Here is a 25,996-nt window from a genome sequence, read left to right as displayed (position 1 = left end):
TGGTAAAAGGAGTGGGAATGGATCAAGCCCCAGACTACCAGCCTGCATCCCCATGCCCACAGAGCCCTCTCTCCTCTTCCTCCCCCCTCACCACTTATCACACCTTCCTGGGGTAGCTCCCCGTGCAGAGAGCGATGACAGCCCTGAGAGAGAGAAGCTATTTTAGAAACAAACCTCTTTAAAGAGGCCACTGGGGGTTCTTGCAATTGTACTTACATCAGGCACGAAGGGAGGATCCAGCATTCCTGCTTCTAACCGCTTGAAATTCATGCTCTTGAAAAAGGGGTGTCTCTTCACTTCTGCTGCCCCTTCCCCTTGGCATCCCAGCCGCTGCTTCACGTCTTTGGTGAGGAGCTGAAACGTGCCAACAGGAATGGTGAGGCTGTCAGAAAAGCTCCACAAAGATATTTTTGTCTCCACTTGTGTTTGAATGTGCCCATAGGGAGGTACAGGGGGGAGTTGCAACTGCTTGTTCCTTAAAAGCTGAAGTTAAATGGATTAGGACTGCACTGTTCTACATGCTGGTGAAATCCTCAGAAAATCACCTGCTGTAAAGTACTTACAATCGAAATACAGACCATTTCTTTGGCCTGCTTTCAGTGGACACTTTCAAGAGGAGATCTGACATACCCTAGTGACATACAAAGATGTTACTTTCTTATATATTACTCGCATATAAAGATGCACATTGATAAGCTCCATGCGCTTTGTCTCAGTTCTTTTGGTTTTGTTTTTTACGTTAGTAAGAATAATTTCCCCTCAGAAGAACAGGTGTTTAGGAAAACCCAAAACCACCAAACTGCATTTCCCTCACCCACTGCACTACATCCCAGTGCATCACATGACACATTGAACCAACCCTTTACAGCCATGGGCTTATCCCTGCTGAACTCAAGGGGGGTCCCATCCGTGGAGCCAGTGCCCAGTAATTATCCTCAGCTCTGCCTTGTGTGTTTTCAGAGAAGGGCAGTGCACAGCCTCTACCTGCTACAGCAAGTCCTGCTTGTTTCCTGGGTACCCATAATGGAGCAATGCCCACCGAGTGCACTCAGCATCTTTGGTCTATCAGATAAGCAAGTCCATGAACAGAAACACTGTGATATATACACAGGAGAGACCCAACAGGGGAGCCTCAACAGCACCTTCCACTGCAAAAGAGCTGGAGAGGGACTTTGGATAAGGGCATCTCACAAACAGACAAGGGGGAATGGCTTCGAACTGAAGGAGGGCAGGTTTAGATAGGTTATTGGGAAGAAATTCTTCCCTGAGGCTGATGAAGTCCCGGCACAGGGTGCCCAGAGAAGCTGTGGCTGCCCCTGGATCCCGGGAGGTGCCCAGCTCCAGGCTGGACAGGGCTTGGAGCACCCTGCCCCAATGGAAGGCGTCCCTGCCCATGGCAGAGGGTCAGACTGGACGGCGTTAAGGATCCCTCCGAGACAAACCTTCCTGCGGCTCCCTGGGCGATGCTGAGCCGCTCGGGCGGTGCCGCCGGGAGGCAGCAGAGGAAAGGGCAGCGGCGGGGCGGGCGGGAGCGCTGCCCGGGGCCGGGGGACGGAGGGAGCGCTGCCCGGGGCCGGGGGACGGAGGGAGCGCTGCCCGGGGCCGGGGGACGGAGGGAGCGCTGCCCGGGGCCGGGGCTGCTCCGGGGCCGGGGGACGGGCGGGAGCGCTGCCCGGGGATGCTCCGGGGCGCGGGGCATGGCAGCGCTACCGCCGCTCCTCCGCCGCTGGCCCCGGCCTCGCTGGCCCGCAGTCGGGCCAGAAGCAGCGCTCAGCCCTGCCCGGGTGGGCTCTGCTCAGTGATGGCACCGAAAGCATCAGCAAAGCATCAGCAAAGCCCACCAGGGCTCGGCGGCAGGCGGGGCAGCGGCTGGGTTAGGCTCTCTGAGCCGGCAGGCACCGGCACCGGGAGCACCCCCGGGAGATCCCCGAGACCGTCCCAGCTGCGGGTGACAGGATGCAAACACCTTTGGGAAGGCTGGGGAGGAGTCCCGTGCTCTCGTGTGCATCCCTGCAGGAGCAGGACCGGGAGCCAGGGACAAGGAAGGCTGCCTGGGGATGCTGATTGCATCTCCAGCTCAGGGTTTGTGTCCCCAGCTCAGCTGTCTCATCTCACCAACGGGGAGCTTGAAAATTGTTTGTTGCTAATGTCATGTTGTGCTCTTTTCTCTGGTGCCTGGCTGGAGCTGGGGTTTCTTGTCCCTGTCAGGGGTTTACAGTGTCACAGCTCTTCAGGCTTCTCTGAACGCCCTGCTACCACTGGGGATTTCTGCCACCTGGGCATTCATTGGTGGTTTTTGGATCTGACTTCCAACAGCCACCTCAGCTCTGCTTCTTTGCTGCTGGGGCCCTCATTTCCAGCCTGAGATGGCAAATGGCTTTGGCAATCTGTGTGCCCCATGGGGCAGAGGCCACCCTCCAGCCTGGCCTGAGCAAGATGCAGTGGCAGCAGCCAAGCCAGAAATGGTGGTGAAGGGGTTTCTAGACATTAGAGTTTTTTGCTCAGGTCTTTCTGCAGCAATAGCAGGAGACTGAATGGTCAGAGGAATGGGTTTAAAGCCACTGGTGCTGGCCACAGTAGCAACGTTCAGCTTCCAAATAGCAACAGTCCTTTCTTCCCCACACCTTCCTCTGCCTCTGATGCTGCCAAGCTGGTGACATCTGGGCTGACAGATCACAACTGGCTGATCCATAAATGTAAAAAGACTTGAGGAAACATCTGTATGCCTTGCCATTCTCTGAGCAGAGAGATTCACATGATACTGTACCACATCCATCTGACTCACTGCGAAAGACCTGTCTCAGAGCATTTCTCTGGACTTTGCTTTCCCTGCTAGAAGGAAAGAGGGATGCTTTGCTTTCAAATAATTGCATTAGACTTTGAGTTGTCATGGTCCTGAGATGAGGATTTTTGTTGTGAGGAGCTTTTTGGGGTTTTTTTGGGGTTGTTTTTGGGTTGGTTTAGTTTTTTGGGCTTTTTAAAATCTCAACGGTTTTATTCTCTAGCCTATTTGAAGATGGTCGCTTTGGAATTTCCAGTCAGAATCAGGCTTGTTCTATTCTGCTTGGGCAAAGAAATCAAAAGTTTTATTCTCATGTCAGTGTGACTTTCCTGACAGTTGTAAAGAAGAATCTGAAAGCAGAAAGACCATTTCTAGTACCCATGGCTGTGGAATACTTTTGGAAATGATACCTTGGACCTTTGAGGAGCAAGTGGTGGTAGGAAGGGATAGATTTGGACTTGCTTGGAGATGATACAGGAGACCTCTGCAGTCTCTGCTCTCAAGTCAGCTCTGAAGGGATGAAAAGGGGGTTATTTCCCATCTCTGCAGTCTGGATCCTGGGCTTAGTGGGGAGACCAAGCTGATCTGTGAATTTGCCCTTGTCAGGCTGGAAGATGTTTGGAGTGTGCGGTCAGAGAAAAGGGTAGCTGAGGACAGAAAAGGCTGCTTGGGGATTCCTGGGCTCCTCCATGACAAACAAGGGAGTATTCAGTAACTTCAGATGCAAGAAGGAAGTTTCTGGAGCATGAATGCAGTTGGTTGTGGGTGGCTGGCCACTGCTGGCTGAAAGACACAAAAGGGAACAGGCCACTGGGAATAGGCTGGGACTGAAAGAACAGAGCAAGGAGAGGATTCTCCTGCAAACCCTGCTGCAGAGGAGCAGCTGCAGGCTCCAGAGGGTCCCAGGAGAGTCACAATGGAGAAAAATGCTAGAAATAAATGGAATTTGAAAAGCTGTAGATGCAGCCAGCTCTAGAGATGGCAACAGGTGAAACCAGACATTCTTCCTGGCTTCTGTTGTGGCTATCAAGACATAGCATGGACTAGAATATTTTCCAGAAAGGAGAATCCTTCCTTTCACCAAGGAATAATTAGTCTTCCACCATTTCCTGCGGCCCCAGAGGCTTTCTGCAATAGTAAACCTGTGCAAGAGCCTGAAATATGCATCCCATTTGGGAACCTTGACATGGAAAAGAAAATGGAGATAACAACAGTATGTTATAAGTCATCTCTACACTTTTGTTTAATTCAGCTTCAAAGGGTTTATTTAATATGAATAGAGAGCAGAACAAAAGCAACTCCATCAGGCTGATGACAAACCCTCCTGGGACAGCAGTGCAAGGGACCCCATCAAATGTAATTTAAATGTAATTCTACAGTAGAGCCTGCAGGTAATTCACAGTTTCAAATACAGAGAAGGCCTGGGCCACCCAACCATGCATGAAGCTAATGCCAAACAGCAGAGCTGTGAGTTCTGGTAAAAAAGGCTCCAGTTGACACTGGACACTTAGGGTTTAATCTGCAGAATTCATGGGCAGAGCATGACTAGAACAGGACTTTCAAAGAGAGTCTTGAGTAGCAGCAGTAAAGTTCCATCAAGGTCTTGATACAAAGAGCTCTCTGATGCTTTCATGTCACTCATTTGATCCCCACTGGGGATTCCAAATTTGCAATGTCTGAGACTTTTTTCCATGACTTTGTTTTTCTTCCTTTACAAAAAGAAACAACTGTTGTGAGGATGCTAAAAAAAGCCAAAAGTCCCCAAAACACTGTTTTATCTTCATGTGATCAGTCAGTTCATCTCATCTCCAGATCATAGCATGTAATAAATAATTCCAAGTTCTAAGATGTTAGTCCTAAAATTATAGAAGTAAGGAAACCAAAAAATTGCCATTCATGAAAGGAGACAAGGGGAAGGCTAAAACTATTTCCATTGATCCAGCTGATCAAGTGGTTTAAGGAATCACCTAGATAAAGTTCAGCTCTGACACTGAAGTAAACATATTATTTTAAGCAATTTTTAGAGAACAGAAAAGCAATACTTTGGTCAATTACTAAATGAGAGCAGAGAGATGAAAGAGCAGTTATCCTTGGGCACTGATAAACTTTAAGGTGTAATAATGCTGATTTCCATGGGATGAAAGCAGAAAGGAGGGATGGCAGCAGGCAGGAGTGGCTGCATGATGACAGAGCTCCTGATGGTAAGTGAGGAACAGGAAAAAATTGCTTTTAAGGAAAACAGAACCTGTTACCTTTTACTTAGTTGGAGTGACACTTTGAAAAGGGGATGGAGATCAGAAACACAGAACAGCTGAGGCTGGAAGCCACATCTGGACATGGTCTAGTCCAATCCCTCTAGTCCCTATCCTAGTTCAAAGCAGAGGCTCCTAGAGCAGGTTGTTCCAGACCTTGTCTGGTTGGGTTTTGGCTATCTCCAAGTGTGGAGACTGCACAGCCTCTCTGGGCAACCTGTTCCACTGTTTGGCTGCCCTCACCATGGAAAAATGTTTCCTAATGTTCAGAGGGAACAGAACAGTTCCCGTGCTTCAGTTTGTTTCCTTTGCTTCCTGTCCTGTTACAGGACACCAAACCAAGAGTTTGGCTCTGTCTCCTGTACACCATCCCATCAGAGACCCCTTGTGCAGGGTAAAATGGGAGCTGCAGGGATAAAAGGCAAGTCTGTGGGAAATGCAGACAAGCAGGGCACTGACAGAGTGACAGAGGAGCCCAGCAATGAGGGCCCATCCAACACTGCTGACTTGAATGCACTTCAAGTCACATCTTTGGATGCATGACTGCACTTGTCAGGGAAAACAGGCATGTACATCAGTGCAGTATGAGGCACAGCCACAGCAAACATGGAGCATTTCCTAGAAAGACTGGATTTTTTCACAGAAAAAACACACCAGGAGCATCTATGTTATATGGGAACTATGGGTTGGGGAGCTTCCCAGAAAGCCAGCTGCCCCTGTTCCTAATTATTTGCTATTCATCTCTGTTTCAGTCCAAAATGAGGTCTGATTTATGGGAAATTACTTACAAAATGAAACATGGAAATATGGGATGGATGATGATTAACGGGAGCTATGATATGTGCCTGCAAAAATGCAAAAGGGCACAAACATCCAGGAGGGGAAGGCTGATGTGGGGTGACACCAGAGGGTTTTCCTATGAGTAAATGAACAGTGTATTTCCTGGTGGTGATGCTATTAGCTCATGAAGCAAGCTCTGAAGGGAAGGCTGGGCAACATGGTGGGAAACACTTCCTCACTCCTGCCCTGAAGAGTCCACTATGGAAAAGCCTTTTGTGTTGGATCTTCGAGGAGCCTCAAGTTTCATTTATGTATTGCAACTTTTTGCTTCATTTTGCAGATATGATGGGTACTTTATGACTCTTTTGTTTCCTTGTTAAGATGCTGCTGCAAAGCAACAAAGTTCTGGCCTTCAATTCAAAAAGAAAAAAGAAATTGAGGAAATATGTTTGAATAATGGATTTAAAAATAAAAAACATCACTTGATAAAATAAATTATTTTTGGATGGGAAACCACAAATGCCATCACACTCAGTATCAGGACTCAGACTCTTCCTGCCTCAAGATACTAATGCTCAGAAAAGGAAAGGTTATCTTTGGATCTATTAATAGCTTGCACAAACCACCTCCATAAACATGCCACATGATTGGACAGGAAAGCAGTACTGATCAAGTTTTCAGGAATAATTTATATATAGTCCAAGCTTCCCTGAGGCAAGAGAAAGAGCTAGATGATCTCCTGAGGTCTCGACTCCCTGAAACCAGAGTCTCCATGGCTGGAAGATGAAAATGACCACTACAGTGTCATGTCTGTCTGCTGCCCTGGGAGTGTGGTAGGTCATCTACAGCACTAGCCCATCAATGCTACAGTTAATTCTTCTCAGCTGTAAGTTCTCATGGTTATTTTCAAAGTGTATGTTCATTCTGGCACGCAAGGGAAATAAAGAGCAGCAAGAAGGGCTTCTACAGGTATGTCAGCCAGAAAAGGGGGGTTGGACTATGTCATCTTTAAAGGTCCTTTTCAACCCAAACTATCCTGATTCTGTGCCTCAAGCAGCAAGGTAAAATTTTTGCCTCACATCTCCATTTCAGATTACCAGCAGGACAGGCACAAATTCCCTGCCACTTCAGCACACGCTGCTCCTCACCTGGAGAGAGCTGAGATGCTGCTGAGGACAGAAGGCAGCCAGCTGGGGCACATGGGATGGTCTGTGGGAGCCCAAGGCTGCCCCAGGTCCTCCCCTGTCAGCTTCACTGGGGGCTCTGCATCACCAGTTAAGGGCAGTGAACGGCCCAGAGCATCTCTCAAGAGTGATGTCAGCCAAATACCACCCGAGGATTCAGGAATGACTCGGTGCACTGTGAGTTAATGACTTCCAGGCATGACTCTTGGCAGTGCTACCATTATTATTTTGCAAGGAGACTTCAGTGCCTCTTCATGCAGGGTGTTGTGGATCTGCTCTTTGCTTGCCTGTTGCACAAGACACTGGTGAAACCCTCCCTACCTATTTGCTGACCTTTCCTCCCCTTCGTTCTCCCTCCACCAGCAAACACAGATAGGTCGTTGTCTCCAAAGGAGACTCCACTCCTCAGCAAACAACACCCAGAAAAAGGCCACATCCTTTTCCAAATTACAATTCAGCCTTCTAAAGATGGATGTCAACAAGACATTGATGAATTCAGACGCAGCTTTGAGATTTCTCAGAGGGATTGAGGATTTCCATTGTCAGACATGGCTATTGTGCTATGAAAATGACTCCCAGCTGAAGGAGTGAGAAAACATTTTGAAGAACAGCTCAACAGTATTAAGAAAAGCTGGATACCCTGACACCCCGGGGGAAAAGCTGCTAACGAAGTTAGTGAGATGGGCTGGGACAACATTTGAGTGTCACAATAATTTCATTGCATAATCTTTGTCCTGCTTACCCCCAGCTCTCACCAAAGACAATGGAAGCGTGGGGTTTGCAGTTCCTTGCAGGAGACAATCAGATTCTTGCATCATTGACTCCTTTTTCTTTTTTTCTACGAGGTTATAAAAGACAGAAATGCATTCTTGACTGCAAACTAACACTCCAAGTCTCATGAGAACAGATATTGCTCCCTGGGCCATAAAACTTTGGAGAGGGCTCAGGATGACCGTGATGAACCTCATGGAGAAACAAGCCCAAATAAACAGAGTTTGAATGAATAGAGAGTGCAGTCATCCCATCCACAGATGAGCTTGGTTAGTCCTTGTTTCTGCAGCCCCTCCACGGCCCCGTTACTGCCCAGACCTTGTCAGCCACAGCTCCTTAGTGAAGCTGCCCCACTGAGCCTTCCAGCCCCTTACCATTTTACAGATGGACTTGGCCTCCTCAGAGAACTTATGGGAGTACACCTCCTCTGTCTCCAGCACTCTTCTGTCCACTTCTTCCCTCTTCACCTTCTCTTTCCTTCCACGGAACGGCGATTGCCCAGCAATCATTTCATAAATGAGACAGCCTAACCCCCAGTAGTCAGGGCTGAGTGTGTATCTCTGGTTGTTCAGCACCTCTGGAGCTGTGGAGGAGAGTGAGATGTCTTGTGGAAATGCTTGGTATCTGCACAGGCAGAGCACTTAAATGCCTCAAAGTTTCATTTTGGCTGAAGACACATGCACAGAGAATGGTGGGTAAAATAAAAAAATCCCTCCTGATTGCAGTTGAGGGCATTACAGGAAATGCAGCATGCTACATGCCATGGTGTTCTCTCTGCATGCTACATGCCTTGTGCATGCTGTCTTCTGACTTCTCTATCAACTCAGTTCAATTAAAATAATTTTTAAAAAATCACGAAAGAAGTTTGGTCTAAACATTAAGCAGAGACCTAATTTTAAGAGTTCCTCTAGATTTCTCCACTTAGGGAAGAAAGGAAATGCAAACACACATCCTGTAAACAGCCGTGACATTTCTTCAAAAGCAAATTCTGTCTCTTTGGTCAATTCATAGCTTTTCTTTTTCCCCTTCAAAGAAGCTCCAATCCATTAATTTTGTGTTGCAACCACAGACAATGCTTTTGGGCAGAGAGTCACTGTCTTGCAGGCACCCTCACCTCCATGCAGGGCTACAAACACACATCCCCACGTGCTCACAAGCACAGAGCCTTAGTGTGCACGCAAACTTACACTGAGATAACAAAATTTAGACATGACAACTGATTTGCTTGCTTTCATTAAAGTCTCCACATGGTGTAACAGTGGCTCACATCAGCTAGTTTCTATTCAGTCAAATAAGCATAAGCAATTTTTACTCCAAGAAAATATGCCCACCCAGAGAATGCATGAAAACAATTACATTGAGTTTAGAAAACAGATCTAGTTCAACGAGGGAGTGTAGCTGTTGGGTTTTTTTTTTACCAATGTACAAATCTCTACTTGTCTTTTGTGCAGATCCTCCCCTGCACACAGAGGAAAGCTCAAGGTGACCCTGGTCAAGATGACCATAGGTGTGGACTCACCCATTTTATCATAACCATGCAAATACACTGTAACTCCTATACAAAGCAGCAACTAGAAAGAAGTCTTTATTTTGGCACATAACCCTCCTAAGGTAAATCGATACTAAAATCACTAGAATCCCAGTTGCTGTCTCCCCTTTCAACTTGTTTTGCTGATTTAAGGTTATAGACCAGCCTCACTGAGAGCTGTAGAGGTCTAAGCCTTTCACCCTCTTCTGATTTTTACTATCAGAATTTCTGTAGGAGTTGCTGCATGAAACTGGACCCAGCTGAATGTGAATATTTTTTATTCTTTTTCTTAAGCTTTCTTGGCAGAAATAGCTCTAAAACTCAAGTAACCTTGGTAAATTTTTAAAAAGATGAGCTGTGGAGGACTTACCCATATACCCTACTGTTCCTACTCTTCCACGGATTGATTCACCCTCGGGGATTTTAACAGCTAGACCCAAATCAGATATTCTAATATGGCCTGGAAGGAAAAAAGAAACAAAACAACAGAAAGCAGATATAATACCCTGACCCAAATTAGTCCAAAACCCACAACTGTGGTCATTGCTAAACTACTCCTGCCATTTACTGCTCGGACATTTTAAGAAAAGAGTGTTCTAAATCACTGAATTGGAGCAGTTTCATTGATTTGGAAAAGAGGAATTATTAAGGGCTCTACAATGCAGCGAAATAAATGTTAACAGTAAGGCTGTGGACTGCAGGGGATCGTATCAGGTATTTTAAAACCAATGGAAAAAGGCAGAGAGAAGCATGCTGTGGGGAAGTATCTTGAACTGATCACAGAGGATGGATGGGCTGACACAATTCTGTAACTCTGGGATGGCTGAGGAGGCCACATCTGGTCTGCATGTCAGCACGAGATTCGATCATCACTGCCGCCAGCAAGGAACGGGTACCTGGGTTTGCATAAAACCAGACTTGGCTCAGCAGAGGGTGAAAGTACTTTCAAAAACGGAGAGGGAAGCAGAAGATTTAGAAATCAGAACTCCCTTTGTGTTGCACCAGCCTTGAAACAAGGATGGAAAAACAAGAAGGAAAGGCAGAGAGCCCCAGCAATGCCGAGCTCTCGAGAACAGCCCCTGCTGAGGGCACGGCTGCTTCCTTCCATCTGTGCAGCGAGCTCCAGCAGCTCACCCACCCCTAGACAGGAATATTAGTGTATGCTGAGCCTCTTAATCACTTCAGAGCATTATTTGTCTTTGTGCAACATATATCCTGAAACGAACTTAATCTACTTTACTGTGAAAGCATCTCTGTAAAGCTCCGAGACTTACCATAATCATCCAGCAGGATATTTTCTGGCTTCAGATCTCTGGAAATGAAAGATAGCAGTTATGGGTATGAAGCTGGTTTTGATAACATAACCATACAACTGCGTGAGGGCATTTATTACTTGTAATAAACCAACTGAGTGTCAACTCAAACAGCAAGCAACTCCTGAAACCAATACAACCTTTTACAACTCACTTCACAGATAGGCTGAAACCATATGTCTTTTTCTAAACAGGAGTTACAATTTTTCACTAAGCCAAGCTTTTAGTTCCTAATCTACCCTATAATGAACTCATCCATCTAGTCCTGTAAGCCCTGTAAATGAACCCCTATAGTTCTGTGTGTTGTAAAATCTCTCTAACATTTTCTGTTATAAAATCTTATGTCAAAAAAATATGTATTTTAGGTTTTAAAATACTTTATTTACATGTGAAAATGCAAACAGCAATCTGCTGGGCTCAAATCTTCTATGTCTGGCATCTGAGTCAAACCAAATATGTGAATGAGTGTCCGTGCACTTGCACACATGTGCAATCATTTTGTGGGGCAGAGAGGGGAATGCTGTGTCCAGATTAAGATTATTCTTACAAGCATTTGTGAAACTCTAGTGCCTCAAGCTGCACCACTCCAGTATCATGAATTTTCCTGTGTATAGAGAGGGGTATTTGATAGTTTTGACAATGCCAAAGTTGGAATTTTGAAACTTGTCTTGTTTTTATTTATGATTTCAAGAAAGAACACAGAGCTCTGTGAGTAATCTCCTCCTCTTGCTTGCTTCAGACCTTCCTGACCTCCCAGACAAACCTCACCCAGTGCCCAGCGGTACCAAGCCTGCTTTTCAAACAAACAATGCTGAAATATGTGAAGGGCAGCTGAATGCTGAGGAGAAGCTGTGATTTTGTTTAACATACCTCTGTGGGCTTTCCCTGCCAATCAGCAGAAGGTTTCCAGGGCTGGAGCAGCACGGTCAAGGGCATTGTCTATTTATTTTTGAAAATAGGTTCTGAATCCTGTAAGAATCATTCCCTTGAAGAACTCAGCCTTCATCAGTTACTTCATCTTCTGCTCAGCCATTATTAGTCCCACTTAAAACTCTAACTGGGGGACAGTGATAAGAAACTTAGGTGCAACTTGGGAAATTGCTGTCTTTGAATGAGAAAATGGGAGACTCCACAAGGACTCTGAGAACACCAGTTCAGTTCTTAGGGTCCTCTGTGACTCAGAGCAGTTAGAGGAAGCTTTCCTCCCCTCCCAGGTATCAGCTGTCATTCCTGTTTTCAGGCTTCTGGTTCCTCAGGATCAAGGCTGGCCTCCTTGGCATGGCCAGCACTCATGACTGAAATGTTCAGGAGGAATAAAACTCCCTGGTGGGCACACTGACACATAAAGCTACTTCCCAAAGGCTCAGCTTCCCATTTGCAAATTAGCCTTGCCCAAACATACTGAAACATAAACTGCTGGCACTGCGCCCATGCTCAAAAGGCAATTGTTTGCTGTGCAGGACAGCCTAAACAACTCAATTAATCACTTTGGACAAGGCTTTACCACGTATTTGTGCAATGCCTGGGACAATGAATGTGAGCTTGGTGCTGACTGGAGCTTCCAGGCACGGCTGTGGTATAAATTTTAAAAAATTACATACATACATTTAAAAAAAGTGTGTGTGTATATATATATATATATACACACACACATTATATAAATTATGATATATAAATGAATAAAAATGAATTTTATATATATATATATAGATATAAATAATTTGAGGAGAACCAGCAGCTTTTTACATTTGCTTTCCACGAAAAACCAACCCACTGACCTTTACCAACACGATGCAGTTGAGAGATGTAGCACAAGTGCCATGTTTGACAAGGGAATTCTGAATGAGATAAATCTGACTCTGAGCCTGGTTGTTCTCCCGGGTCACGTCTGCAGCGTGCGTCAGCAGCAGCCCAGGAGATGGGGATGCATTTTTCAAAGCTGTGATTTACTCAGGAGCATTTTGTTTAAAGAAAATGAAATTAAGTCTGAAGAATAAGTGTTTTGTGATGAATTATTCGCCTTGAGAAGGCAGCAGCATTTAGCTGCTATTTTTTATTGACCTATATAGCACTTCTCACGGGTCCCACAACACGCTGCGCTGTTACAAATGAGGGGTCTCTGCAGATGCTCCTGACATACTGCTAGAAAATGTCACCTACAAGGATGTAGTATCATTCATCACCAAAATGAATGTGCCATCTGAGGTGTAAAGTAGCAGCTCTTTTAAGAGTAGCATGAAAACTCCTGCTTAAGGAAGTAGGTGCCATTTCTCTCAGAGCCACACACTATTTTATGTGGCCAGATCTGATTTGTTCTATTAGAAAATGGAATTAGTATGGCATTTTACCAGCCATGTTACGAATGCACCAGTCATTTTTTTCAATAAAATATGATTGTGAAACACTACACTAGCTCCTAAAATGTTTGAAAATGTGGAAGGAGGTTTTCTAAGGGAAAAGGAAGCCAGACACTTCACTTATGATTTGATTTTTCAATTGACGTTAGACATTTAGTACCATTTTGTTCCTTTGGGAAAGAAAAAACTTCCTTCTTGGGTGAGCACCAACTAAATCAGCATGTTATCTGTCTGCCCTCTCTGTGCCAGCTAGCAAGATGCAAGGCAACCAAGTGTCAGCTTGTTAGAGATCTCCAAGGAACAACAATATTGCAATTTCTATGCATACAAGCGCATGCATCATACGTATTATACCCAGGCATGTAAAATGATTTAAAGTGTGGCTTGGCTTTTAAAAATAGCATCTTATTGTCTATTAATCATTGTCCTTGGAAGTTCTTTCATCAATTTACAGGCCCTCTTCTGCTGTGAATGCCAGCAATGATGATTTCACAAGCGGGGATGATGAAGACAAACAAGAACCGTTGTTTACAGCTACAGTGGCTGTTGATTAAAAAAAATAAATCCTCGTGGAGTCACAAGAACTCTGTCTGCAATCTGCTTGCTTATCCAGCCTGCCCTGGAAAAGTGCTTGTGTAGAGCTGCAAGCCAAACTGGAAGCTGAGAACTTGGGATCTGCCCTCCTGGAAGCGGCAGCGGCGGCGCCGGGCAGCGCTGTGCCCGCTGGCTGCACCCGGGGATGGTGGGATGCTGCCAGCAGGATGCCTCTGTGGTGTGGCTGGGAATGGGCCCCCTTCCACGGCTGGCATGCCAGGATCACCAGGATCCCATCCAGCTAATCACACTGACACCAGTGGAAATCCATGCCCTCTGTCTCAGACACCCTCTTGGGATTGCATGCCCTCTGCAATAGAAGTTTTCCCACACCTGAAGTGCTGCAGCCCCTCATGCCAAATAATCGAAATAATTAAAATAGAGGGTTGGATGGAATGACCTCCATTTCATCCCAACTAGGAGCTCAATTCCTAAATGAAATCCCTTTAAAGGAACTTCCATTATTTTTTAATGTCACCCAGTGCACACTGAGGTAGGGTTTGGGGAGCTTTGTGCTAGTTCTGGGTAATTTAGACAGGATGTATTTAGGGAAGCAACTGCTTCCTTCCACGATTACTGTATCATGCTGTATTTATACAGGGCTCTGCAAGATTTCAGCCAAAGCACTCAGGCACCTCAGCTGTGCAGCACCACAATAAGAAGGGAGGAAGCAGACAATTCTTTCCTACCCAGAAAAGACATCCTGAGACTCTAGAGAGTGCTTACCTGTACACAGTATTTTCTCTGTGAAGGTCTTCCAAGCCACAAAGAATCTCTGCTGCATAAAACAAAGCTCTTTCCTCCTCGAAGCCTGGGTTTCCCATGTTGTAGATATGAAACTTCAGGTCACCTCCGTTCATTATGGTCAGAACTAAACACAGTGCGTCCTTTGTTTCATAGGCATAGGCTAAATTGACCTAGAAAAACATTTGCAGCACAGTTGTGACAGTTTAGATGGCTGCTAAGAAGGAAGTGCTATCTTTTCATTAAAGATTTTCTCCAGAAAATGAAAAAAAAACCCCACATTGACTGAATTTGGTATGGGCTTTCTTACAATGGCAAACGTGCATTCTCAAAGGATGGAAAAATCAGATGCTAGGATTCTACAGATTAATTTGTGGAATCCAGCCTATTTATCACCAGAAACCCTCAAGGCCCAGATGGCTTCAGAGGCTCGACAAAGATACTAATTCCAGGCATATTTTCCCATGTATGAGGAATCTTAGGAATCAAGGGAATTTACACCTTCTGCTGCACTGTTTTGCATCTCAGTGAGTTCCCTGGAAGGCCCAGATATCCCAGTTCTGGGGTGATCAAATGGATCATCACGGAGATGGGAAGGTCAGCATCATCCCTGGAGGCTCTGGTGGGTGCCCAAGGAAAAATCAGACCAGCCAAAATCTAGCCATCACTTTTAAATACGTGCCATCCTCTGGCAGAGGCAAGTAAACATGTAAGCAAACACCTCGCATCTGTTGTATACACAGTGTTTCCTGAAATTAATATAAAGAACATGACAGATGCTGAGATAACACATTTTTTCTTTTTCCAAATCTAAGGCAAGTTTTAAAGGAGGCACAAGAGCTGGTGTGACTCAGGAGAGCCCTGCATCAGGCCAACCAGCTCCACCTCACTGCTTAGATACTTCTGCAAGCCAGCCTCATCTGATCTGTTTGGGTTGAATCTCCTTCAGTCTCCTCCAAGCACCTCTCTCCCAGACCCAGGTGATCCCACTGGATAAGAACAGCTCATCCTGATGCAGCTGTGACGCAAGCCAAGGCTGTGAAACACATCACGCTCCCATGGCAGGCACAAGCCCCCTGACTGCTGCACTTCCCACGGGCCAGAGACTAAAATGAGACTCTGCAAAGGCACACAGAGCAGGGCTAAGGTGCAAAGCAAAGGGGTTCAGCTCCTGGCGCCTTTCCAGGAGCAAGAGATGGAGGAGGCACTGAATTCAACCAGAGCAGGTGAGCAGGGAACCACGGAACTCAAACAATACTCACTACAAACTGGCTATTGACTTTTTCTAAAATCTGCTTCTCATTGAGTGCCATGGATTCGCCTTTCCTCTTCTTGATCCTCTTCTTCTCTAATCTCTTGCAGGCGTACATCTTCCCCGTGGCTCGCACTTGGCAGGCGCAGACCTGCGGACAGAGCACAACAATTGCCGGGTGACTCGAAGCAAACCCAGCTGTGTCTGGGCTGCACTTCCCTCCTCACCATCCCCTCTGGTTCACTCCTTTTAAGGCCAGAGACGGAGGCTTAGCGAGCCAGGCCTAGGCAGGGGCAGCTGGGGACCCGCTACTGTTCCCAAACCTGCTGCGGAATATTGGTTTGATTATTTCACTTTCCTCCTCCTGCTTCCTCTCCCACCTCCTTTTGTCTGTGCAGATTTTAATCTCTCAGTCTGCACCTCCCCTGCCTCTGCTGCCACCTCCAGACACCAGGAAAATACAAATAAGGGTGCGACCCCAATTCCACTGTGAATGCAACAGCTGAACACAAAATAACTCTCCAAAGTGTCCTTTTGGGATTACGGTGTCATGAGGGGTTAAGTAGAACTGTCAGCAATTAATGTAAATCAGCCTCTGTCACATCAGGCTCCTGTACCTGCAGTGTCTAAAAAGTAAGAAACACTCTTAACAGAAAATTTCAGAATTACTCACCTCCCCAAAGCCGCCTTTGCCCAGTACCCTGTACTGCCTAAACGTGTTTTTTGTTACTGGTTGCCTGGAAGAAAAGGAAATAAATAAATAACCCCCCCACCACACTATGTTTAATGCACTCTCTGTGATTTATTTATTTCAGAGCATACTTTTGAAAAGCAAAATAGATAAATATTATATAATCCCATTATTTCAAGGTAATCACATTATATAATATAATATATAATTATGTAATTACATTACTTCAATACTATGTATGGCTTGAACTTTTCAATTCCAACATATTAAGCTGTAATAAAATACAACACATTAGTGAGTCATCATTATAATTTCTGCTAGCATCTTAGGACCAAGGAGGGTTCTGAATCTCCATTATACAGCTTTGGCCTTTGTTAAGCAAAGAGGAAGCCTGAGATCTTCCAGTAAGATAGTAATTCCCATGACATATAGGGTGGGCTAACACATTGCTTTGCTTGGCCAGCAAGATGAGAAAAAGAGATCCAAAACTCAAACCGCCAGAAAATACTTCTGTTGTGTTAAAAAAACCATGAAACTCATATGAATCAAAGGCAGAAACAATCCTGGGAGCAGGAGGATTTATGTGACATTTGCAGGCTGGGAGAGCAGGAAGACAAGAGCCAAGCCAGTCCATTCCCTCTGGGCTACCTGCTTCCTGGGGGAGCATCAAGGGCAAGAAGGGACCAAGAGCTGAATTAAGGTTAAATAAGTCTGTCCTTGAGGGCAGAGTGCTCCCTTGACATCACTTGACATGATCCCTACTCAACCTCCCAACCTTCCCACAAAATCTGCTCCACCAGAACGGCTCCGACTCCACGCCAAACTTTTACTTTGCTGCTGTAGAAGTTTTGTAACACGACAGAAGGATAATTCCAGGTTCAGCGAGATCCCATTTTGTTTCCAGCACCAAGGTTTTGCAGGGATCCCAGCAGTGGACAAGAACATTCCTGCTCTCCTCGCTCCCCTCTGGCAGGCAGCCAGCCGGCAGAGGGAGCAGAGTAACGCGGCTGTTCCCAACACAGGGATGATGAGGTTGATGACAATGAAGAATAAATGCTGAAGTGAATCCTTCATTAATGCCCTTTATTGTTTTCCAAAGTAGGGGAAGAATAGTATGCAGACAGTAAAAAACCAGAAGAGGAAAAGATGTTATTTTCAGTATTCCACGAGACTGCTGCAAATGCTTTTGGGGTTAAACGCATCAATAAGTAGTGATAACTAATTGCTCAGCAATGTCCCTGGAATAAATGGACTCTGTGACTGCTCCTTTGGAGCTGTTGATCACTCCATGCTACTAACATCTCTTTGCTAATCCTAAAAACAATTCTCCCAGCTTCTTAAACCAGGCATATCCAAGAGCTTGTCACACTTGTTGGGGGAATGGAAAAAAAGAAAATCCTCAAAGCATTGCAGAAAATTCCTTATCCCTAATGTGAAAACAGATAGGAAATAGCCTGGCTAGAGATGAATCACCCGATGTTTCTTTAATTGAAATGGAAGAGTAAATGCTGGGCTCAGTAAAGATGGCATGTGGAGCATGTCTTGGCATGAAATGGCTCTTCCCTCTGCCCACCCCTCCTGAGCAGCAGCTTTGTAGCTTTCCAGGGAGAGGAACTGGCACAGCTCCTTTGATCGGGAGGCGTCCTGCTGACACACAGCGCTCACGGATCCGGCCCTGGCTCACCCGCCGTAATTAATGCCATTTGTGCAAAATGGGGCTTCTCCTGCTCAAGGTCACTGTCACCCAGCAGTGACCGTCTGCTGCAGCACTCCCTGACAAGGGAAAGGCACTCTCCTTGCAAATTAATACCCACCAAGGCTGCCTGCTTATTAAATGTGCTCGGGAATGTCCAGCCAATAAATACAGGGAGAGGACCTATGCGCCACATTTTTCCTCTCTTTAGAGTGATTTAATAACAGTGACAACTGGTTCCAGACAAAAAGTCACCACATCCAGAGGGTAGCTAAACAGAAAGACAGCTGAAGTTGCTGAATGTACATCAATCATACCTAATGTGTTTAATGTACCCAAGCCCATTAAATGGTCCAACACTTGAGCTGTAGAAGCAAACATCATCTCAACTGTCAGATTTTGAGCATTTTCAACAGACTTTGCATGGAAAGTAAAAATAAACATTTTTATTTATTTTTATTTTAAAAAGAAGTCTTGTGACACCTACCTTTCCAACCACTTCCACTGGAGAAACCTGTCGAAGTACATGCTGTTTAGGTACTCTTGGAATGGTTCCCCACTGAGATGGTCAAGGACAGATCTATCTCAGATGAAAAGGATATATAAGCATTTTATAATCCTGAACTTTTAAGCAAAAGAGAAATAAAACAAGAGGAGAAAAGTCCAGACTTCTTTTACTGTAGGATTATGTTATTTCTTTATTTTGCACTTGATTTTGTACTTTATTTTGCTCACTGTTTCAATATAGAAACAAAGTGATGTGCTTGATGTATTCCATAACAGGAGGCCTCATACAAGCTGAATACTGGTGATGCTTGCTGAAAATTATCAGGGTAACTCCCACTGGCTTTAATGGACTTTTACAGAGGTTGTTAGCCACCACACAGTGAACGTCCTTGCTTCTGTTAGTAAACTGAAACAACATCCTCAGGAACTGAGCTCCAAAACTTTGAGGGATGTTTACATCTGGATAGAAAATTTCTGGCTGAAGCCCATTTCTATCACAGAGAGACCATCTGAGGGATCATTTTGAGCAAAAAGATCAGTTTCAATTCCTGCTATATAGAAACATTAGTACATGTGACTAAAGTCAAAGGGGATTTCCTAATAGCTATGTGCTTTGTAGAGTAAAACAGAGGAAAGAAAAGTCTGAACAGGGATGTGGATTTGCTTCTGGATCAAGAAAAGAATTTTGGGCTCACACGGTGGATGGAGCCTTTTGCATAATGGAAAGAATAAAGGAATAAAAAGAAGAAAGTCTGTTGCTTGAGGCAGGCAGCAAACATCCAGAGAGCATCAGGCATGCTTGGAACTAAGAAAACCTGGGCTGAGCTGAGATTTGTCTAAAAATGAAGGTGGTCATGTTGTTTAACAACTGCTGGTGCTGGTTCTTCCTTTGCTTGCTGGGGCTCCTGTATCCACCTCTGCTGGCAGCATTGGCAGGACACAAGTTGGGTTTGGATGAAAAGTGCCCAAAGAAATGAACATTTCTGTCTGGGGGTGTACAGACACATTTGTGTCTGTGTCTAAGGGCATACAGACACATTTCCAGATCTTGCTGGAAGGAGGAAATCCTCTCTGAATGAATGCTCTAGTCTGGGGATGGACAGTCTATGTCTTACCCTGGGGCAGTTCTCTGAGCAAACAAGTCACCATGACTAATGTGTCTCCTCAGTTCACAAGTTAGTATTTTTGGAATTTCTCAGCTGTTACAATGTTATTATTTTTTGTAATCCTTGCACCATCAGTTTGGAGAAGGCAGGTAATTGCACATGTTCAGCATGCACAAGTGAAATTGTTGCTGTCTTCATTAGCTTTGACTGGACACAGATCATAAGAGTTTCCCTTAATGGATTAAAGATTACAAAATGAAATAAAAAGTAAGTCTTAATTTACTTTAACAAATGTCCAAATTCAACATCAGAATTGTAGGTGATGTTGGAGGAGGGCAGGAGCAGACAATCAAAATATTAAAGCTAAAAGCAGAAGTGATATACATGCACTTTTCTTGCAGACTGATTTTTATCCATGAAGATGTGAATGGAACTCATCCCATCCCTGCTCCTCCAGGAGAGCAGGCTTTATATTTGTATCTATGCCTCCCTTTTCTGGTCTGACTGTGAACCCTTCCAAAATTAACATCATTCAGCACCAGTAAATACCAACAGCAATTTTTTAAAACTTCCTTTTGACCTCATTTTAGTTTGTGTGAGATGATCAGCATACTTATTAACAAGGTCCCAAACCTGGCTCATTCCTGAGTTTCAGCTGGGATGCAGGAAGGAGCCTGCATTAAGTGGTGCCCAATGCTCGCCCTTTCCATTCAGTTAATTAAAAGCTGCACGTATTTTAAAAGAACAATAGCTGCCTTTCAGCAGTTGTTTGCTTTTTAGTTCCCCTCTTTGGCAACAACAAAGTGCATTTTAGAGGGAGCTGTCAGCTTTCAAACCGATTTGAGAGCTGGAAACAGGCACCAGGGGGGTTTGTGCGGAGCACAGCTCTGCCTTTGTCATTGGGACTGGCACCCACCACTGGTGCGAGTCACAGAGCATCTCCATGGGACACCAGGCCCATGCAAGGAAACTGCCTGTGCTACAAGGGAAGGCCAGAAATAACCCACAGCTCCTACCAACGCAAAGAATAACTGGAACCAGAAAAGGTCAATGAAATGAGTCAAAACAATGAATGACAGCGGAGCAAATTTTACAAATCCCCATTACATCACCCAGGGAAAACAAACCGCGCTCAGCCAGAAACCACACGGGCCATGAGCCCTCCTCTTCATATTTTTATTGGTTTATGATCTACTGGCGTGCACGCACTCGGGGCAGGGTTTGCAGAGGCAGATTGCATACCTGGAGCTTTAGCACATAATGGCACAAATGGCTGCAGAAACTGATAAGCCTTTTCCCAGACAAAGGGGGAAATAATGCACGTTGGTTTGAACGCCACGGACAGACAGAAAGCATTAAAAAAGCCCCGTTCTCCTAGTGAAGATTTTCTGGAAAAGCCATGCAGAGCAAGTTTGCACATTCCTCTGTCTAAATGGACTGTATAGCCACTTAATTTTTATTCACTTTGAAACAGAGATGTTTTCTTTGGATACATTATCATTGTAGCTCTTTTCACACAGCATGAAATCCACGGCTGGCTTACTTGGCTGGAACACTCTGTCAAATACCTGAAACAGTAAGTGCCTGTGTGTATGGTATATAATGGCATGGAAATATTTATTGCATTCTGTTCAGATGAAATGACTTCACTGATTTCCAGCTCTGCCTCAAGGATTGTGAGCAAAGATGTGAGCCTCAGGTTCAGGCTGAAATGTCCCTACCTGCCACATTCCTCACCAGCTGCAGCCCTGGCATCTTCGGGTGTCGTGTGGTACTTACTTTGTACAGGGAGAGAACAGCTCCTTGCAGGGGCTGTTCTCCAGTTTCTCCTCTGTCTGCTGGATAAGTTCTTGACTGACTTCGGGAACATAGGCTGGAGACTGGGGAGAGAAGAGAGGGGCACATTAACTCTCGGACGAGGTGCAGATTCTGCTCTCCCAACGTGTGAGAGGCACATTCATTATTTATGCCCCTGAGCTGCTTCCATTCAATTCCAGCGGTTGTGTAAAAGCAAAGGAGCTTTACGTCAAAGAGCAGTAAAATAGGATACCGTGGCAACTCGCTCCACATTCCACTCTATCCTCACATTGCTTTTCTGCCTTCTCCGGTGCTTTCACCTCCTTGCCCAGCCTCATGAATATGCAGGACCCACTCCTTGCCAATTCTTTGAACTGCTCCCTTGCATCCCATGAAAAATGTGCTGGCCTGAGCTGTGTACTGCCCATTCTATTAAACAAAAGAGAATTTGCCCAGTATTTTCACTTCATGGGTGATTCATTGTGCTGCCTGAAAAATCCATTTTTTTTCGTTTTTTCTTTTTTTTTTCCTTTTTTTTTTTTTTACCAGCAAAGCAAAACAAGAGCAGAGCATTGGTACTTATTGATATAGATCTACATCTATCTATACATAAAAGAGATGTTCACAAAAGGATCTGGACACTTTAGTTCATCCTCAGACAAAAATAATTCAGCAGCTTTAAAATAATAATTTCAAAAAGGAACTTTGCCAACCAACCACATATACTCTTTTCATCCTCTCCTCCCTTTGGAGAGAATGTATATTCAACCCTGCAAACCTTACCAAAGAGAGGTCTCTTGGCATATGCCTTAATGGTTAACCAATTTAGGACTTTTGGGACTAATTATCTAAAAAGATAGCTTTTCAGGCAGTCCACATTCTTACACATTGACTGTATACTGTAATCACATTACAAAGTGTACATTTGTGTGTGTGTGTGTGCACCTATTTATAGGCATTTCCCCCATGTACATGGAAGTCCCTTTATATAACCAACTGGATTTGGGTATTTTCAATAAACTCAGCCATAGAGGGTAAAATCCTCTTTCCTTGCAGAAGCCTTAATGCTCAGTAAGGTCCCTGTCCATGCCCACAGCCACCAGATGTGCTGAGTGGGTGGGGCACAGAGCATCATCCCTCATTCCTGGCCAGATGTTCCCATTAACTCACCCCTAGTCAGAGATATCTTGGCAAGCCCTGAAATGCATTGCAGGCAGAGTTCAAAAACTCTGGGAATGAGGACAGAGGAAGGGTCAGAGGAGGAGCCACAGAAAATCTCCAGCATGTTGAAAGCTGAATTAAGTCTTTTATCTTTTCCTTCCCACTGCTGAAATGTGAATATGATCCTGGTTGTGACATGAAAAAGTAAGTTTGTTCCACTTGAACGTTTTTAAATAGGAACATGGTTTAGAGAGCTGCCTGTGCACACTGTGCAATGCACTCTCACTGCTCAGCCCTGACAGACAATCTGCAGAACGTGCTGGGGACGCCTCTGACCTCACTGAAATGTTTCCTCACTTCCTCAATATATTCCTCCATTTCCTCAGCAAAAGAAATCTAGGGAACACTCACTTTTAATCACAGACAGAGTAGATTATTAATAATTAAGATGTCTCGTGGTTTTTTGAGAGGTAGAACAGCCCCTTGTGTTAACATCTAAAAGGTAGAATGAGACAAAGCCAGATTTTCTCAGCTTGATTGGCCACTGAGGTAACTATACATGACCACAACAAAATCTAAGTCCCAGTTTTGGTTCAAGAGAGTGAGTAGAAGCAAGAGGGGAGCAATGAAAGAACTACAAAAAAACCTCCTGTTTCCCAGTCCTACAGCACTGATACTACTGGGGGAAAAGACAGGAAAGCAGATTAAACCAAAGGCTTAAATAGCAATATTCAGATATGAACAAAAGCCTAATGATTAGCAGTCTTTCAGTTGACTTTGGCTAGAAACCAGATGAATGAATCCTTTAATTTACAATTTATGCACTCAGTGGATACACCTTTGCACACACATGCTCACTGGTAGCCCAAAGTTGGTAGGTGTGTGTGTGAATCCAGTGGTCCAAGCCCTGGCTCAAGATGATCATCTCTCTGATTGACAGGGAACAGAAGCACCCCTGAACTCCACAGTTTTGGGGCTGCTGTGGACCAGGAGTGTTTTTGATGTGAATGGAGCAGCACTTCAGTAAAATCCATACCAGAGCTTCTAACTGAAGTTACTACTGACTACATCTGGAACTTGTTCTGCTTTTAGAGGTCAAAACAGGAATCCAAAAGCTAAGTACTAAACTGCATAATTAGTCATTTAGACCAAGTGACCTGATTCTTACTCATGCCAAACAACTTCATCTCCCATTGGAAATTCATTTCCCAGTGGAAGGTAAACTGCCTTGAGGTTAGTGTTGAAGATCATGCCCATGACACATTACTAGAGTACTAATTCCATTAAACTTTGTCTGAGATCAAAGTACACTTAAGAAATAAATTATAAGCATCAGCTAACTCTTATTCATAAAGAGGAAATTAAATTCTTGTAGTGAAAGGGGGGAAGAATGAGCAAAAGAAATAGTAAGTAAGACAATGTGGGAAGTATTTAAAAATGACACAAACTGTGATTCCTCTCTCCAAGTTTGCGGGAGATACAGTCACCACTTGGGTTTCCAAAACCACTCATTGCTGACCTCTGAGCCTTTACTTCCTCTGCACAAACGGGAAGCAAGGTAACAAAACCAAGGTAGGCAAAGACATGAACTCAGTGAAATCCTGTGCATGGACTAAAGCCTTGGAGTGCAGAGCAAACACTTCCCTAGACCACTCAATTTTCTATAACAAGGAACAGAGGTTGGTTTTTTCCCCCCAAGGCTGATCATTTCCAAAGTTTCTGTAGACCCAGCAAAACATTTTGTGCCATTCTACAGCCCTTCACAGAGTTCAGGGCATACATGCCTGGGAAGAACACACCCAACCCTTCCCAACTCTGCCTGCAGCTCCAGGGAGCCTTTGTAGGATCCTTCCTGAGAATCCCCTTGAGATTTCCCAGTTCCCACTGCTCCCACTGAACAGCCAGGGCTGCCACTTCCCCTGTGTGAATACTGTGCATACCCACAGCCTTCAGAAGTTCAAACAGAGCCAGAAACAATGACAACCCAAAACCCAACCCACCAACCTACTTTTGCTCCCCTGGAGAACCCTTGGGTAGCACAGGTTATGCAAGCAAGGAAGCCTTTGGATCCCAAAAGTGAAAGCTTCCAAAGGTAACACTTTGGCCATTTACAGATGAAAAAGTTCCTTCTTCCCTGGAGAGGTGCAGAAGATTTCTGCAGCCACAATGAAATGGTTATTAACACCATTCTCCTGCTGCATTATGGGCAATGGCTGTAAAAGCAAATTTGGCTTTTACAAGGGAACAGAGACACCTTTTCCAACATATTAAATGTCCTGTTGCAGCTAGGAGAGCCATACACCGTGATTAAGACCATTACATCTGAGCTTGTGAGAAAGAATATCCTGCTAACTCTTCAGAAACACCTGCAGAAACCAGTTACACCTTCTTGCATTCAAAACAAAACACTGGGGAGTTACAAGTATAGTTCCATATTTCCCCTAATGGCTATTCTGTTTCCTGAAGGCAAAGAAAGAGATTCTTGATCTCACTTACAATAATGTAATCAGAAATTATGCCAGTCAAACCAACTGATTAACACTAGGGCAAAGCTGGTGGAACTGAAACCAGATTCATGGCAGTACAAGATGTGCTCAAGTTGATCCTACAACAAAAATTTCCCTCATCTCTCATGTGGATTCCCACAACATTATCATTACTGATCAGACATTTTAATAATAGTCCAAATGTCCACAATACTTTTACCAGGTTTTAACCAAAATTTCCTACCTCCTGTACCTTCTCTTTTATGGCCAGAAACTGAAAATCTCTCTACAAATATTTTGCTGGCCTAGCAATAGCTCTGTTTTATGATACTCTCCCATTTAATTTTTAAGAAAAGAATGCAACTAGGAATTGTGTTATTGGTTATTTGAGAAACAAGAAATGGATATTCAGTTACTTCTGAGTGCCATTAGCCCACCCTGAGAAAAGTTTCCTCTTCTAAATTTTATTTTTTTCTGTCTTTATGCAGAGTTCCTCTCAGATGCTCTTCCCTTTCCATTAATGGCATGAGAACAGCTGATGAGTCTCACACTTGCTCAGGGTTAGCTGTGTTCATGCCCACAAAAGCTCTGGATGCCAGCAGAGCCCCGTCCAGCAGCAGTGCCTGGTGCTGCCCATGGCCTGGCACCCCACTGAAGTCCTGAAGAGCAGCAAAGTCTGATTCAGATCAGATGAAAGCTTCCAGGCTCTGTGACTCCCCATCATCTGTTATTGTGAATGTCACGTTGCATCGCTACACTTTAAAACGTGGCCTCTCCTTTTCTGACAGCTCTGTAAGTTTTGCTACAGGCTATTTCACCCAGACCTCCAAGACCCAGTCTTTGCTGAGTTCACTGAACAGCACAGCCATCAAAAAAACCTCTCTAAAGCCCTCTCTAAGTGTTTGCCATGCCACTCACAGCATCTCTCAGTGCGACTGTGTGGGGGACATCCGACCTTTTGTTGACCTATCAGCAAATCAAACTCTTTATCAAACAAG

At 44.7% G+C, this 25,996-nt stretch overlaps 1 protein-coding gene across 4 annotated transcripts in view; it reads right to left on the bottom strand.

Annotated features, from left to right (window-relative positions):
- GRK5 (G protein-coupled receptor kinase 5) overlaps positions 1–25,996 on the bottom strand; it is a 146,862-nt gene that overhangs the window by 4,371 nt on the left and 116,495 nt on the right. For 3 of the 4 annotated variants that reach the window (XR_014616364.1, XM_084210818.1, XM_084210819.1), the window contains exons 5-13: positions 21,334–21,434; positions 18,429–18,521; positions 16,231–16,294; positions 15,568–15,708; positions 14,288–14,478; positions 10,572–10,609; positions 9,668–9,757; positions 8,144–8,352; positions 217–354 (exon numbers count right to left, since the gene is read on the bottom strand). Coding sequence is in view for 3 of the 4 variants with exons in the window: in XM_084210818.1 (XP_084066944.1) it covers positions 217–354; positions 8,144–8,352; positions 9,668–9,757; positions 10,572–10,609; positions 14,288–14,478; positions 15,568–15,708; positions 16,231–16,294; positions 18,429–18,521; positions 21,334–21,434 (1,065 nt within the window). In the remaining variant the exon portion in view is untranslated. Of the gene's footprint in view, positions 1–216; positions 355–8,143; positions 8,353–9,667; positions 9,758–10,571; positions 10,610–14,287; positions 14,479–15,567; positions 15,709–16,230; positions 16,295–18,428; positions 18,526–21,333; positions 21,435–25,996 lie in introns of all 4 variants that reach the window. The other variant, XM_084210820.1, reaches the window with a different exon arrangement.

This window comes from Fringilla coelebs (genome assembly GCF_963513975.1).
Source record: "Fringilla coelebs genome assembly, chromosome: 8".
Lineage (NCBI taxonomy): Eukaryota > Metazoa > Chordata > Aves > Passeriformes > Fringillidae > Fringilla > Fringilla coelebs.
This window is presented reverse-complemented; position numbering and strand designations above follow the sequence as displayed.